Genomic DNA, 15,968 nt, shown 5'->3' with positions numbered 1-15,968 from the left:
CTCTCTTCCTCTCTCTAAAAAAAAAAAAAAAAAGAAAAGAAAAAGAAAAAGGAAAAAAGATCATGTGCTGAGAGCTGCCTGAGGGATTTTCCAGCTCAAATACTTCACAGCCCAAGACTCAGTCCCTACCTTTAATAACCAGAGCCCCCTTCCTCCCAGGCCCCCCTTGCAGATCTCCCAAAAGGTGCAGCTGCGCACTCTTATTCATTCACAGAAAACTAGCCCATTTGCCTTTGATTTTTGCCTCAGGGGACAGCCCATCAGCCTGCAGCCCTTTGCTTCGCAGCACTTTCCAGGAAGGCAGCTCTGGAAAGGGCAACAGGCCTGAGACCCAATCTAATTAACACACATTTGCTCTCCCCTCGCACGGGCAGAGAGCACAGTGGCATTTTCCTCTTTCATGAATTAGAAATACAGGTGGTCCCCATGGATTGCAGACCTTCTCTGGAAGCTTGGGCCCGTTTCCATGACAACTGCAGTTTTAACAGCAAGGTCTCAGGTCCCGTGATACCAGCAGACATTCAGGAAAATACTCCCTGATGGACTGAATATCTGGTTTTAAAATAACACACCAGGAGTGGGCAGGGCCTTCGGGCTGCCCCAAAGGACAATGATGCCAGCTATCTCTATATCTATGTTGGGACCCACTTTGTGTCTCCTTGTCTCTGCTTTTTACCTTCCATAAAGCAATCTGAACACAAATCCTTTCTCTTTAAGGAAATCACATTCCTGAGTGCATACTAAGTGCCAGTTCTGCATTCATTTTTAACTCTTAAGTTGCCTTAAGAAGTAGGTACGACGGGGCCGCCTGGGTGGCTCAGTCAGTTAAGCGGCCCACTCTTGGTTTTGGCTTGGGTCATGATCTCGCCGTTTGTGGGTTTGAGCCCTGTGTCAGGCTCTGCACTCACAGTGTGGAGCCTGTTTGGGATTGTCTGTCTCCCTGTCTCTCTGCCCCTGCCCTTCCCCCTCTCATGTGGTCTCTCAAAATAAATAAATAAATAAATAAACTTAAAAAAAAAAGAGTGGGTATGGTTGCTACAAATGAGGAAATAAGAGAAGTGAAGTAATTTCTCAAAGTCACACAGCCAGATGGTGCTGCCTGATTTGAACCTAGCTCTGTCGGTACCTACAAAGTGACAGCCCCATTACCCCCAGGTAGTTCTCCCCTGTTCTCCTCATTGTACCTGGTTAACGTGTCTGAGCCTCAGTTCCTTCCTCTGCAAAATGGGGATAAGCAAGAGCTGGACATGTATACACATTCCGCTATTTATCCAAGCACATTCCCAATGCCAAGCACTCACCTGACCTCCTAATGGGGTTGCTGCCATTATAGCCAAAAGGGAGTAAGGCAGATTCCAGGGCTCTGGAAGTTGCAAAGGGCTCCAGGGAGGGGAGATATTAAAGGCAGAGACCTATTCGCCTAATAAGCATTGGCAATGCCTCCTGTGGGCCAGATGCTTTCACACTCATTATCTCATGTGACAAAGAGGCAGAGTGGCCTGATGGTTCAGCACGTGGGTGCCAAGGCAGACTGCCTGGGCTCAGATCTGGCCCTGCCCTTACTAGCCCTGTGTCCTAGGCAAGCTCTCTCCCAGCCTCAGTTTCCCATCTGTAATGCAGAGAGCTCTTTTGAAAGTTAAATGAATTAACACGTGGACAAGCACTTAGAACTGAGCCTGTTGGTTTGTTTGTTTAAGTCTTTGCAAGCTAGGGAGTCAGATCGCATACAGATGCTCAGTTACATCTTCGACTTCTAAATTCTCATTTCACAACCAAGACTTCCAGATCGTGTTGCATCTGGTCCAGAAAGTCCTGGCATACACCTGCTGATTCCCACTTCCCGCGGCACCTGCCCCCCATCCGCCCTCGCCACCTCTCCCCCTGCTGCCCGTCTCGTCCCTTCCGCATGACAGCCAGTGACCTTTCTGAAACACAAAGGCAACCATGTCACGCCCTAAAACTGCAACGTCACATCCCCGTGCCTTCCTCTGGCCTTCTTGCCAAACCTGCTCTCCCCAGTGATCTCCAGCTCAAGGTCCTGACCCCAGGAACACGTGGTCACCCTTGAAGTCCCCACAGTGCGAGGCCTGTGCCTTACGGTTAGCATTGCTTCGTGACGTGTTATATTCAGCTCGTCTCTTGTCTCTCTCTCCTGTGAGACTGGGAGATCCTTCACACCAGAGACCACAGCCTATTCCCACACAGCTTCTTAGCTGGGTGACCTGGGGCCAGATACCTAGCCTCCGTGTGCTTCGGCCTCCTGCTCTGCCAACAGAACGAATCAAAGTAGCAACTCATAGGATTTCTAGAGATAATGTGTAAAAGCACTTTGCACACCTCATACATGGAATACTGGCCTAGGTGTTAAAACATGCCCAATGGGGCACCTGGGTGGCTCAGTCCGTCAAGCATCCGACTTCGGCCCAGGTCATGATCTCGCAGTTCGTGGGTTCGAGCCCCATGTCGGGCTCTGTGCTGACAGCTCAGAGCCTGGAGCCTGCTTGGGATTCTGTGTCTCTCTCTGCCCCTCCCCCATTCATGCTCTGCCTCTCTCAAAAATAAATAAACATTAAAAAAAAAACCCATGCCCAATGATTAAAGTTTTATTTTGAGTCTGTTTGGTTCTGCATGCCCAGAAATAAAGGATACCGAAAGAAAAAGGAGAAAATGAAAGGCCGGGGGTGGGGGGAGGAAAGAAAAAGATTGCACCTGGAAAGTACGCTCCGTGAGGAATAAAGAACTGGGGCCATTTTGGAAAAGAGAAGGTCCTGGATAAGGAGAAATGGCTGAGAAATGCCTTCCAGGGCCTCCAGAAATATTGGCGTAGAAGAGGAGGAGGGCTGTGACTATCCAGAGGGCAAAAATAGGGCAAGAAGCAGATTCTCAGTCCACATACCTAAGAGCTTTTCAACGACAGAGCTTCCCAAGGATAAAGCAGGCTGCCGAGTAAAGTGGTGATCTCCCTGTCACTAGAGGTATGCAAGGAGAGGGTATTTGGAATTCCTACACTAGAGGAGAGATAGGGGGCTGGGGGAGAAGCAACAGACACTACTTCCTGCCTTCCTAACCACACAAACGCTGACAAGTTTACATAACTTAAAAGGCTCCTTTCGACTTTAAGACTGTATAAATAAAATATCATTAGGGCTTCAGCCCTAAGGGCCTATGAATATGGCAGGATACAAAAGACAGGGCAGCATAATTTGGGGACAGGTACAAAATCTCAAACAGCTCCCCGTGTGCTCTATGCAATTCTGCATCAGAGCCATTGAGTCTTCCTGTGGGACTGACCCCAAGTCATTATTCAGTCAAGGCCTAGGGGACACGTGTGCCAGGATCTGCACCCACTTAAATGGGAGGCCCCTATTGTAAAATCGTGCTTGTCGGTGGGAAATACGATGAAGCACCTTCAAAGATCAGACCTGCCCTCTCCCCACCGCCAAAGTACCACCTGGGCGGCCCTCTTTGAGCTCCAAAACCCTTCATGCCACCCTCACGTTCTTCTGGACCGTTCTTCTGGACCGTAAACCACCTGAACACAAAATCCACAGATAGGATTAGTTAAATGTTAAGGAAAGTCAAATGCAGGAGTGGCTAAAACCTCGCTCAGCAAAGCAGCACCATTTACAACCTGGCTTCATTCATCCAGCCACCCACGCAGTCTGGAGTCCCTCTGTGAGTCACCAGCGAGCTGCAGCACCCCCGAGAGATGCCAGAAAAGCTGTCCCAGCCCTCCAGAGTGTTCGATGAGGTTGGACAAACCACAGTTACGGACGTGTCAGTGCTCGTGGCTCCCGGCCCCCAGGGGAAGGATCCTCCATGGAAAATGGGCACAACTTACACAAGTGCAAAGGGCCAGAGAGGGTAAGCCCCGTCAGGAGAATGTTCCAGGTGCCTGGGGCGCAGGCCCGAGGAAGGAGGTGGGCGAGCGCAACCTCCTAGGCTCACAGCCATCACTTCCCTCCGTTTACTGCCTGCTCTCGTTTTCTAGACCAGCCCCTCCCGGAAACACCTTACTTAGACCCCACTCCTTCTCCCACACCACCAACACCGACTCAGAGTCCCTTTCGCAGAGCAAAGTTACGATTTCATCATTGCATCTCTCCAGGACCGTGAGTCTTAACCTGTGTTCAGAAGACGCGTCCAGGAGCGCCTGGGTGGCTCGGTCAGTTAAGAGTCCGACTCTTGATTTTGGCTCTGGTCACGATCTCACGGTTCGTGAGTTCGAGCCCCATGTGGGGCTTGGTGCTGACAGCACGGAGCCTGCTTCGGATTCTCTCTGTCTCCCTCTCTCTCTGCCCCTCTCACACTTGTGCTCTCTCTCTCTCTCTCTCTCTCTCAAAACAAACTTAAAAAAAAAAAGAACATGTACAAACAGCATAAAAAAGTGGCAGCATTCTTAAAGTAATGAAAGACATACACACCGCCAAGTCGGTGGCATTCATCGGCCTGCCCTCCCTACTGGTGTCACCGCCCGTCTTCGGAGGCCTTTAATTGGTCGTCACTGCCCATGCTTACTCTTCAGCACCCTGGCACTATGCACTGCCCTGTGTCCTTTTGATATGCTCAAGGGCAAAGTCCTCTGATGCTTCCTTTCCAGGCCAGGGGGTGCCTTTGATTCACAAAAACTGACACTCATTTGATACGTCCCAGCTTGTGAGCGTGCGGAATGCCACCTGATACGTGTCACTGGAACAACGTGTCGACTTGGTTGCAACAAATACGAACTTTAAATGCTGATCAAAATTTAGCGGTGCATCTGCACAGGGTTTTGTTTTGTTTTTTGGATGTGTCCCTCTGCTCACAGCACATGGGCTGAGAACCACTGGCTGCTAGAACAGCTCACATTTCCTATCTTCTTGGGTCTCCGATCTCCGTAACTGGCCCCTTGGCTCTGACCCCCCGTTCCAATCTAGATTTCCAATTGTCCACTGAGACCCCTCGGCTTGGCGCTCCTTCCCCCACTCAATTCGAGTGCTTTTTCTTCCAAACTCACCCCTCATGCGTCCCGACCACCTCATCATCAGCTCCGACGGGTGTTGATTACCACCTTCCATGTGCCGTAATTTTCACACTTAACCCTCATATCTCCTTAAGAAAGTCTAACATCGGGCTTCTCTCCACTGATTTGGGTCTGGATCGTGGGACTGGCTTTGGCCGCGTGACTATGAGCCACGGTTGAGCCCAAGTCCTCAAAGAGGCATTTCAAGTTGCCACCAGACTCCCCATGCTTCCCTCCTCTGTTCCTTCAGCCTGAGTCTCAAAGTGAGGAGACACAGGGAACAGACCGCTGTTCACCGGCATCCGGGGGCCGAGTCACAGCCAATCCGAGGCCCTCGCACAGCGTGAACAAGAATTCAGTGTCTGTTGTTGAAAACCAGACCTGGCGGCTGCTTGCTATGGAACAACGCCGACTAACACGCCTTCCCACGGTGGGAACAGCAGCTAACCTACAGACGCTAGACCACGTGCAGGCACTACTCTCAGCATCTTCCATGTATTATACTAACTCGTTCAATTCTCAGAAAGAAACAACGCGCCCAAATTACGCAGCTAGTATAGAAGTCAAGCCCAAATTGTCTGCTTTCAGAACCCACACTCTCATACACTGCCTTTATGACACCATCTTCCCAGTTCAAGAACTTCCTTGAAGTTCTGGTGGCTTCCCGTTACCCACAAAATAAAATCGGAGTATCCAAAACGCGGAACTGGATCCTCTAATCCAACTCTATAGAGAAAAGGAATCTGAGGCTCAGGGAAAGGAGGTGATTTGCCCAAAGTCAAATACCCCACTTCCCTTGGAGCCGGACTTGGAATCTAATCTGCTCCCCCCCTATCATGTTGGGTACAGTCTACCTGACCTCCAAAGCATTGTAGAATTCACATTTCTCTCACGTTCCTCACCCCCCAGTCTATCGATGACTAACCCCTCACTCTCTTCTGACCATATTCATTCCCCAGTCCAAGTCTTACACATGCTTTTCCACGTGCCTTACACACTCTTCCCTTGTCTCCACCAATCAAATCCTTGAACGTCTAGCTCGCGTTGTCCCCCCCAAGCCTCAGGCAGTCACCTCCCACAGCCTCCACCAGCAGAGTCTCCCCCTCCCCGAGGCCCTCTAACACCTGTGCTCTGTCATTCTCGGTTGCTCGCGTGTGCACTCTGTCACCTAGGCGGTAAGCTCGTTAAGGTTATGGATCATGAGAGGGGGATTTTTTCCACCGCCCATCGCACCTCGCACAGTTCAAACAACAGAACAGACATGTGGCCAACCCTTGCCGTTCACCTGCCACCCTGAGTTTTTGTTTCCTCAAAGAGACAGCCCGAGTTTGGAGAGGGAGACGATCATCTGTCAGCCACTCACAGCGTGCCAGGCACATACACATATGCTACATCACGTGTGTCCCATGTATTCAGTCTGGGCCAAGTCTATCACGAGACACAGACATGCAGGGCTAAGTTGGCGTAGCTAGGTTACCAAAGAAGCTAACAATATCATGGTTACCCTCTCTGAAACACCTTTTAAGAATTTAATTTAGGGGCACCCGGGTGGCTCAGTCTGTTAAGCATTCGACTTCAGCTCAGGTGATGATCTCACGGTTCGTGAGTTCAAGCCCCACGTCAGGCTCCGTGCTGACGGCTCAGAGCCTGGAGCCTGCTTTGGATTCAATGTCTCCCTCTCTCTCTGCCCCTCCCCTGCTCATGCTCTGTCTCTCTCTCTCTCTCCCTCAAGATAAATAAACATTAAAAAAAGAAAGATTTAAAAAAGGGAATTAAGGTGGGATGCCTGGGTGGCTCAGTTAGTTGAGCATCTGACTCTTGATTTCAGCTCAGGTCATGATCTCACGGTTCGTGAGTTCGAGCCCCACGTCGGGCTCCGTGCTGACAGCTCAGAGCCTGGAGCCTGCTTCGGATTCTGTGTCTCCCTCTCTCCCTGCCCCTCCCCTGCTCATGCTCTGTCTGTCTCTGTCTTAAAAATAAACATTAAAAAAATTTTTTTTAACAATTTCACTTAAACAAAATAATTTTCCCCCCAAGAAAATGGCCCACTTCCCTCTCTCTGGTCACGAACTTGATGTCGCTAAGCATTTGCTTCTCTACCCTGGATGCCGGAAGCTCCGAATCGCCATCAGATGTCCAGCTGCACACCTCCAGTGGCCTGAAATGCTGGCAGGTTTGTTCCCTGCTCTACTTTGATCCTCAGGAATTTCCTCAGGATCCTCAGGATTTCACTATACGCATGACAAATCACTGTGGGCATCGCAAATCCTTTGCATGAAAAGAAAGGGGAGCAAATAAACTGAATACCTATCGATACATCGAGCGGCATCCTCGGGAAGAAGCAGGACGGGGCTCACGTGGGGTTTGCACGCTTGCACATGAGAGTCACTAACTGAGTCTGATGTTTTCCTAACTCCTGTCTTTCTCTCCTCATCACCGTTCGATCGAACTCAGGCACACACACAGACTCACAGATTTCAACCAGAGAGTGATTTTCAGGGCAGGCAGACCAGCCCATCTCCCCCTTCTGCTTCAATCCGGCTGTTCATTCCTCCGCAGGCCACTGCAAGAACTCCTCCGTGCCACTAAGCCTCTGTGAACCTTCGTTTTCTCTTTGGGAAACAGGGATGATCCAAGTAACCCGCCTCCCTCATGGGGGCGCTCTGGACACCGAGTCAGATCACGGAGGTCATGGTGAATGCTGTAATAATAACAGCCTGCAAAACCACCAATGACCAGGACTCGTGAGGTCCTACTTGCAATAGTAATAATTCATAACCTCTGTGTGGACACGCTGGTCTCCCCCCACAGCGGAGCAGGCCCCCCACTCCTTAGTGGCTCTGCTGGGAGACGAGAGCCTGTGCGGGGCCAGGAAACCATGTGCCTTTGTTTGCTGATAGCCACGCCCAGGATGTTCTAACACTTAACCACCGCAGTGGGCTCCAGAAACAGCTCTAGCTAAGTTAATCCCTGGCTGTGCCATTAATTTTTTACAAAGCTACACATGAAGGAGCGCCTTGTAAATATTTTAAACAACCTTGGGGGGTGAAGCGAAGCGTTTCTGCTTTTTCCCTCCTCTCTGTCGGGTGCTCTGTTCTCTCAGGAAAAGGCTGAGGTGGGAACCAGAGGGGAAGATGCCCGCTCACCATCAAGGTGGGTAGAACATCTTCCTAACTCAGCCCTGCCCTGCCTGGGATGTTCCTTTCTCCTCTGCTCAAGGTACCCTCTCCCCTATCTCTGGATTCTCTGCGTAAGCTGGAACCTTATCCCGATTGGCCAGATGACCACGCTGAGGCTCACGGGGGCACAGAGTGGCCAAACATGAAGCAGGTGGGGTCCTTGGGGACGAGCTGAGAGTTTCTCTTGGTCTTTTTCCAACCCCCAAGGCCCCTCCACGGGCCACGCCCACCATGGCTACTGGAAACATCCAGGATTTGTTCCCGATGCACAGAGCAGACTTGGAAGCGGAGGCTGGGTTCCCACAATGCGGACTTGCCTTCACTTTCTCCAGCATGCCGCACTCCTCTGCCTCTGGGCCTCCCTCCACTCAGGCAGAAACAACCCCCTCCCCCATCCTTCCTGTCCCCCATCCCAGGACTAGGGTGAGTTTCTCTGCTGTGGTTTCCACCAGGCCCCTCGGTGTCCCCTTACGACAGCCCCCACACCTTGGTGCAACTTCAGGCGGAAATGTTAGTCTTTGCCAAACTCTGGGCAGGTAAGAGCAAAAAGCCCACCTCCTTCCTATTTGGCCTCACACCCCGCACAGTGCCCAGCACAGACCAGCGCTAATTTAATTTACCGAGTGAGTATGACTGCACAAGCCGGGGGTGCAGCATCAGGAAAGCCACGGTGCCCCCCCCCCCCCCACTTAACGGCATTCTGGTTCCTGTCACAACATGGACGTTATCAGCAAGAGACCCTCAGGAAGCCGAGGGTCCTGCAAAGGGGCTCCAGTCAAGTCCATCCTCTCTGGTTTGCTCTTCCTTTAAACCATAGATCTTCCTGGATGGAGTGGGCTTATGTGGACCAAATAAAACACAAGTGTTCATCAAGAGCCTCCTTCCCAGGAACTAAGTATAATTCTCAGCATCTCCTTCCCACTTCTCCAAGCTATTGAAGCTGTTGGAACCACTCCACTGGGTTCTCTTTGACACACAGGCCGACTACTAGCTTCACACAAACACTAAAGCAGCAGAATCAGCCAGCAGTCCCAGCTGCACCTACTGTGTGCCTGGCACACACTCAGCGCTTTGCCAGAGTTCTCCTGGATGCTCATCGGTCCTGGGAAGTGGCCAGCGTTGGCCCATTTGGGGTAATGGAGCACGGAGGCCAAGAGAGCTGGCAGAGCAAGGATGAGCAGCCAGATCTGTCTGGTATGGAAGCCTGGCCAAGTCACCTCCGCTCAGCGGGTCACAGCAGGAGGGCAGGGTGGTTGCGGTGTCCCTGAAGACTGAGAACTATTTGAGTCTGGGGCACCTTACAGACCTGCCTCAAAGATCATCCAGCCAAACTACCTTTTTAGAAACCAGGGTCCTGGGGGTGGGGGGTAGACAGACCTTCCATGGGCCACAGCCACAATGGGACCCAAGGCTCCAGACTCATCTGTCACTGCATCCATCACCTGCACTGCCATCACTTGCCCTAGTTCCTCTCAGGGGGTAGGGCTAGAGAGTCCCAAGGCAGGGACCTGGTTCAAACACCCTCCCCTTCCACTTTCCTCCCACTTGCCTCGCCTGGGGTCAACCAGACCCCTTCCAGTGAGTCACAGGCAACTAGAGTGTTAAAGGACTGGCCACTTACACCTTCATATCTCAGAAGGCAGGGATCATGGATGGGTTAGAGATGGTCTCTACCCTCAGGGGTCATACCTCTGGACACAAACTCACCAAAGGTCTGCTGGCAAGATCTGAAGCTGAGCCCGGGAGGGGTTTTCTAGAGGAAGACTCAGACCACAGTTGGACAGGAGGCATGGGGGGCTCTCACCCAGCCTTCCTCTCACCCGTGCCCCAGCCAGTGCTCCAGCCTCTGGGAGGTTTAGGTAGACAATGCCGCCCTCAAAGGATTTATCGAGAAGACTCCATAAAATAATGTCCACAATAGACTGGGCAGGTGAATGGGAAGTGTCCGCTCCCTCCCCCTACCCAAGGCTGCACTCTTGTAGGTGCCCTAGGGCTCCCAGAGGCAGGATTCTGTGTAAAGGAGTAGGAGTAGACTGGGTTTCCTGTCCTCAAACCTCAGGTGTCACGCTGGAGGCTTCTATCACACCTGGAATCCCACCTCCCAGCCCCTGGCTACTCCTGCACCCACCACCGAAGGCCCACTGGCTTCCACAGCACCTGTGGGGCGCATCCTTCGGGGCTGGTTTGGCTCCCCTCTGGTGCCAAGGAGGGAATGGGGTGGAGGCCAGGTCTCCTCACCGCTGCGTCCTCAGCCCTCAGCTCCCCACCCAAGACAAAGCAGGGATCCTTTGTTTCCGGCCACACCCAGGGCCGGCGGCGGTAGGCTCGGGCCCACTGCTCTCCTACCCCCCAGTGTTAACCCTTCTGGGGCCACAGCTGCCAGTGCAGCCCCGAGAGGGTTATTTTTAGCCGCGGTGAGGAATGGGAGGGGCTCCTCCATCATGGCGCTGTTTCTGGGTCCAGACTTCCACTCCATCAGTACGGGCAGGGGAAGGGGGGGGAGGGTGGGCAGAGGCATTTTTCTTGCCTCTGGCGTGGAAGGAACTCGGCGGCGAGGCGCAAGAGCTGGACCCTGCAGAGGCCGGGCGCAGGCCATCGGCCCTCCCCGCCCTAAGCCCGCTCCAGGGCCGGAGGGAGGGGTTCGGCCCCCCGCGCCCCTCCCTCTTTTGTTCAGCGCCGCATCCACCCGGTCCACGCCACCCTCTGGCACTTCCCGTGGCGGAGGGGGGGGGGGCGGCGGCAAGCCCGCGGGGAGAGGGACCCGAGACTCCGGCCCCGCCTAGCCGTGCGGGGCTCCCCCCACCACCACCATTGTCCCCAGAGGCTGGGGGGAGGGGGCTGCAAGGCTGAGATCAGCCCCGCCCCACCCGCCGCCACGCAGGAAGCCTCGCAGGCCGCCCCTGCAGTCCCCCCAAGGATCCCGACCCTGGCGGCGGCCACCCCCAGCCCACAAAGAACGGCGGGGCGGGGGCGGGGGCCCGGCTTACCGTGATGTGCGGGATGCTCTTCCTGCCCTGGTAAGACATGGCCCCGCTGGCGCCCTCGGCCCGGCCGGCGGACCTGTGGGGCTGTCTTTTCGCTCGGCCCGGCTCTCAGCCGGTCCCGCTCCCCGCGGGCGCGGTGACAAAGGCCCGGGAGGGCAGAAGAGAGGGACGGAGGCTCGGCGCCCGCGGCTGCCCACGCGCCCGCTGCCCCGGCTGCTCGGCCCGCCCGCCGCCGCCGCCGCCGCCGCCGCCGCTCCGGCTGCCAGCACCGCCCGGCTCGGTGAGGAGGGCGGGGGGAGGAGGAGGGAGAGGCGAGGGCGGGAGGAGGGGGCTACAGACAGACAGCTCCTCCCGGCGGCGCGGAGCCGAGCCCGATTCGCCCCTCTCGGCTCGAACCAGGAAGCTCTTCCCTTCCGATCCCCCCCCCACTCCGCCCTCCGTCCCCCCCTCCCCGCCAGCCGCCCAGCCCCGCCGCCCCCCGCCCCGCGCACACGCCCTCGGCTGCGCCCCGGCCTCGCTCTCGCGATTGCAAAGGTCTGGTTTTCAGGGTGCTTTTAAATGCCAGAGACGGCCTTCGGCTGCGCAGACGGAGCCACAGGTGTGCGGCACCGCATCTGCGGGCCTCCGGGAACAGCTGCGCGGGGGAGGGAGTGCGGGGCGGGCGCGGAGGACCCGCCCGAGCTGCTGGGGGGCTTTCGGGGCCCTCTGGACCCGGCCCAACGACTGCCCCCCTCCTGCCTCTCGTGCCGCAGCCTCCATTTGTCCATGCGCCGTGCACACTCCCTGAATAGAGGAGTTAAATTAAGCACTTTTCCGTCTCCAAGGCCTGCAAGCCGTTTTATTCAGGCTGTACCCTCTTCCTCAACATCTAACCCCAGACAAAGGTTACCCATCTCCCAGACTCCTCGGCAACGGCTTCTCCGTAAAGCCTTTCCTGCCACCCTCCCCACTCACATCATTGAATCAGCCTCCCTGAGGGCTGACCAGGAGCCCCACTGCCAGGCCGATGGAGTGCAGCAGAATGAGACAAGGCCCTAACCCAATTAATTAATGGCTGACGGCTGCACCCTCTGCAGCAGCTTCTCCTCACACAGCAGCCTGGCCCTGGGGCCACCAGGTCACCCCCATGGTCTTGCCTACCAGTGGTTGCCTGGAGGGCCGGACCACTGGCACTAAGGTCCCCACAGACCCCAGGAGAGGCTAGGAGACAGGAGGGGAATATGATGTCCTGCCTCCCAGGGTATAGTGTACCAGAACCCCAGCACCCCTGACCCAGATGTTCCTCTGGGGACAGGTGGGCAGGAGGCCAGTGCATAGCTTAATAAACAGGAAAGCAGAAAACGAAGGAAGCAGGAGTCCCAGCAAGCCCCCACAGCCCTAGACAGGTGCCCCAAATCTCCAGACAGAATAAAATGCTAACTTTCTCTGCCATTCACTTTCTGCCTGCAACATACTAACCCACAGTATATTTTAGAAGACCCATCTTCTTTACTTTCAAGTTGCCACCCAGAGGGAGGGTGTGCTAGGGGTGGTAAAGCCCCCACTAGGCAGGTTGAGGCCTGAGGCCCTTACCTTCACAGGCCACCTAGAGGCCAGTCACCCAGACCAGGACAGGAGGCCAGAGATGCCTTGGCCTTGAAATGGAGGTGGGGTTGTAAGTTCACAAAAGAGAAACATCTTAGTATTCCAGGCACGCTAGGCCATAATTTTCCCATTATACAGGTGGGAAGTTAGGGCTTACATAAATAAAATGATATCTCATTTATTTAAAGTATTTTAGCTACAGCAGAACACTATCTGGAGGCCAGGTTCCTGCACACCTTCTCTAGAGCTCACTCTCCTACATTCGTCCATTCAGCCTGGCCTCTGGGCTCGAGCGGTTGGTTAAATCCTTGTTGGTGACCAGAATTTGCAGGTCTCCGTTCCCATGACGCTTGCATTCTCTTCCTCAGCGTTGTTAAGTCCTAGGTTCCACGTACTGGGACGTCCCCAGGGGCCACTCAGGGCAGGGAAGCTCCGGGGCTGGGGACAAGACCACGTGCGTATCGGGGGAGGGGCACTGGTTCGCGATTGGCCAAACAGATCTCTGCTCCCAAGCAGACTTCTCCGGTACAAAGCGCCGCAGTCGCTGGGCCTTGAGCCTCCGCAAACGCTGCGCCGGCGCTGCAGAAACCCCTCCTCCCTCCCCAGGAGAGGGCTTTCTGGGCCGGGGGGGGGGGGGGGGGAGGAGGACTCCCGGCCCCATACCCTCTGCAAAGCACTGGAGCCGCGAAGCCCGCCCCGGAACCCAAGCCCTGTGGCCGCCTGGTCCACAGAAAGTAAAACGCATCCTCTAGGGAGACCGTGAGCCCCTTGGCTCCGCAGCCCCGAACCTCGAGGGCTCTGGAGCCCTAGGCGCGCTGGAGGCGCCGCCTTTTGTCCAGTCCCCGAGAAGCCACCGAGAAAGGGAAGAGAGGGCCAGAGGAGGAGAGGGAGGAGTGGAAGAGGTGAAGCGACCAGCATAGCATCCCCAAGTGCCTAGGCGCGGCTGCGGAGCCGGCCCAGGCAGAGCCTGGGGGCGACGTTGGCGCTGGTGACATTGACCGTAGCTTTGTCAGGGACGCACTTCCAGACTGCTCGGGACGTGCACAAAGCTCTCTCGCCGTCCTGATATTCCACCACGCCTTATGGGTGGCTGGGAGAAAAAGGCCATCCTCATTTCACAGGTGGAGAAGCTGAGGTTCAAAGGGCGAAGTGCCTTCCTTGGCTTGGAAAGCAGTGTTTCCCGGTACTGACCCCAGTTTCTGGACCCGCAGCCCTGAGACCTCCGGCAAGGGCTCAAAAGCCCGGATCCCAGGTGAGGTCAGCCACCAGGTTAGGAGGTGGTGAGGGAAGAATAAGAAGGGGCAGGGAAAAGAAGATGACTCTCTTGATGTCTCCCTCCCTTGCCCCCCACCCCCTCACCTCACACACCATCATTGTAGACCTCCCCCTTTCAGGGCGCCGGATTCAGGACCACGGAGAGTTCCCGAGCTGCGGGAACACCAGGCGGAAGGCGATCGGGAATGGGAGCAGCAGGAGACCCAGTATTGCGTCCCAGCAGCCCCGGGCTGGCCCCAGCCCCCACTCCTCCAGGAAGCCCTCCCAGATTTGTCTGGATGGAGCTCTGCTTCCTCCCTCTCGCTTTATTCCTTTCATAGTATTTAAGGGGAGAAGGGTTAATAAAAAATGATAGTAAAATTCAAAAACGAACGTTTATTGAATGCTCACTGACTACCAGCATTAACTGATGTAATTCTCACAATGAATCTATCGCCCACCCTGGCCTGGGGTGGGGCCAGCGTGCTGAACCAGGACTCCAGCACCAGGGGTCTCGGGCCTGAGCAGTGCTCAGACTCCGAGTTCCCTGCTAAGCTGACAGCTCGCTGGCCCTCGGGTGCTCCAACTTCCGCTCCCCCGGCATCTGGCCCCGACCCTCACACATACATCCCAAAGGTGTGCTGTCTATCCATCCGTCTTCCTCCAGTTCCCTGGCGACCTCTAGCTTAAGGGAGAAGAGCTATAGGGCCCACGGCCTGGCATTCCCTCGCCCTAACGCGCCTCCACTTCCGAGGGTAAAAACCCCCAAGTCTAGGAAGCTAGAGACTGGGGTTCAAACCTCCGCTCTGCCTCCAATTGCTCTGTGAAGAGAGCACACTGGCGTCGTGCTGTGGGACTCGGGAGCGTCCCCTGAAGATGTCGGTGCTTGGAGATAGCAGTTTCTAGTTCTATCTGGCCGATCCCGCTAAATCTTTAACCAAACCTTTGCCCTAGAAAGCACAGAGGGAGCACACAGGAAAGGTTCCTTTCAGCTCTAACCTGTGTGACCACAGGCGTTTCACAGAACCTCTCCCAGAGCCTGGTACACAGTAGGTGCTCTATAACGACTGATGAGTGCGTGAAAAAATGAATGGACGAATGCGGAAAGGAGCTCCCCTCCTTTTCACTAAGCAGAGAATGGGGATCCCTGGGTTAACTTCACCCTAGAGGTCCCCTCGCATTTTAAGGGTCCATATGGCACCTTGGGCCAACTTACTTTCTCCTTCCCAGAACCTTGCTCTTCCTTTCTGCAGAAGAGGAGCGGGGGACTGGATCTCGAAGGACCCTCTGGAGTCTCACGGGCTAGGCTGGCCAACCCCAACCAAATCGCACAACCTCTCCGACCCTCCGGGGTGATGGAGTGGGGGAGGGGCCTTCGGGAGCCCTCTCAAGCCTGGGGGCAGCGGCTCCAGCGCTGCCCTCGGGCGGCTCCACGCCCAACTGCCCCGAGGGCCCCGCCCCCCCCCCCCCGGTCCGGTCCGCGCGCGCCCCGAGGGTACCTGGCCATTGTCCCGGCCGAGTGGCAGGTCGCGGGGCGCGGGGCATCGGATACGCAGCGCGGGTGGTCGCTCTTCGCGCTCGCCCGGCGAGCTGACTGCCGAGCCCGAGAGCTCGCTCACGTCGCTGGCCGTGTCCTCGCTGCCGCCGGGCCCCGGCAGGCCGACGGCGTCGGGCCGGCCAGCGCTGCGAGGCGTGCGCGCCGAGCCGCGGCGGCCCACGCTGTACGCGTCGAAGTCGATGGTCTTGTTCTCGTAGGCGCCCTCCACCGCGGCGAACATGCCGCCGTACTTCTGGCGCGGGGTCTGCGCCGCGCTGCCCGGCCGCGCCAGGTACACGGGCAGGTCGTCCTCCGTGTTCCACGCGCGCCGCCGGTCCGCCATGCCGGTCCAAGGCCGGCCGCCCGCCCGCGCTCCCGCCCGCCCGCGGCCCTGGCCACTGCCGTGCGCCGCGCTCCGCGCTCGCTGC

The 15,968-nt window shown here is 55.9% G+C and overlaps 1 protein-coding gene across 1 annotated transcript in view; it reads right to left on the bottom strand.

Moving 5' to 3' along the window:
* The window catches only part of CRMP1 (collapsin response mediator protein 1), a 76,851-nt gene extending 60,968 nt beyond the window's left edge, over positions 1-15,883 (bottom strand). The window contains exon 1 of the mRNA XM_049630285.1: positions 15,503-15,883. Within this exon, the coding sequence (XP_049486242.1) occupies positions 15,503-15,883 (381 nt within the window). The remainder of the gene's footprint in view (positions 1-15,502) is intronic.
* Positions 15,884-15,968: the final 85 nt, after the last annotated feature.

Source organism: Panthera uncia, chromosome B1, assembly GCF_023721935.1.
Source record: "Panthera uncia isolate 11264 chromosome B1, Puncia_PCG_1.0, whole genome shotgun sequence".
Classification (NCBI taxonomy): Eukaryota; Metazoa; Chordata; class Mammalia; order Carnivora; family Felidae; genus Panthera; species Panthera uncia.
This window is presented reverse-complemented; position numbering and strand designations above follow the sequence as displayed.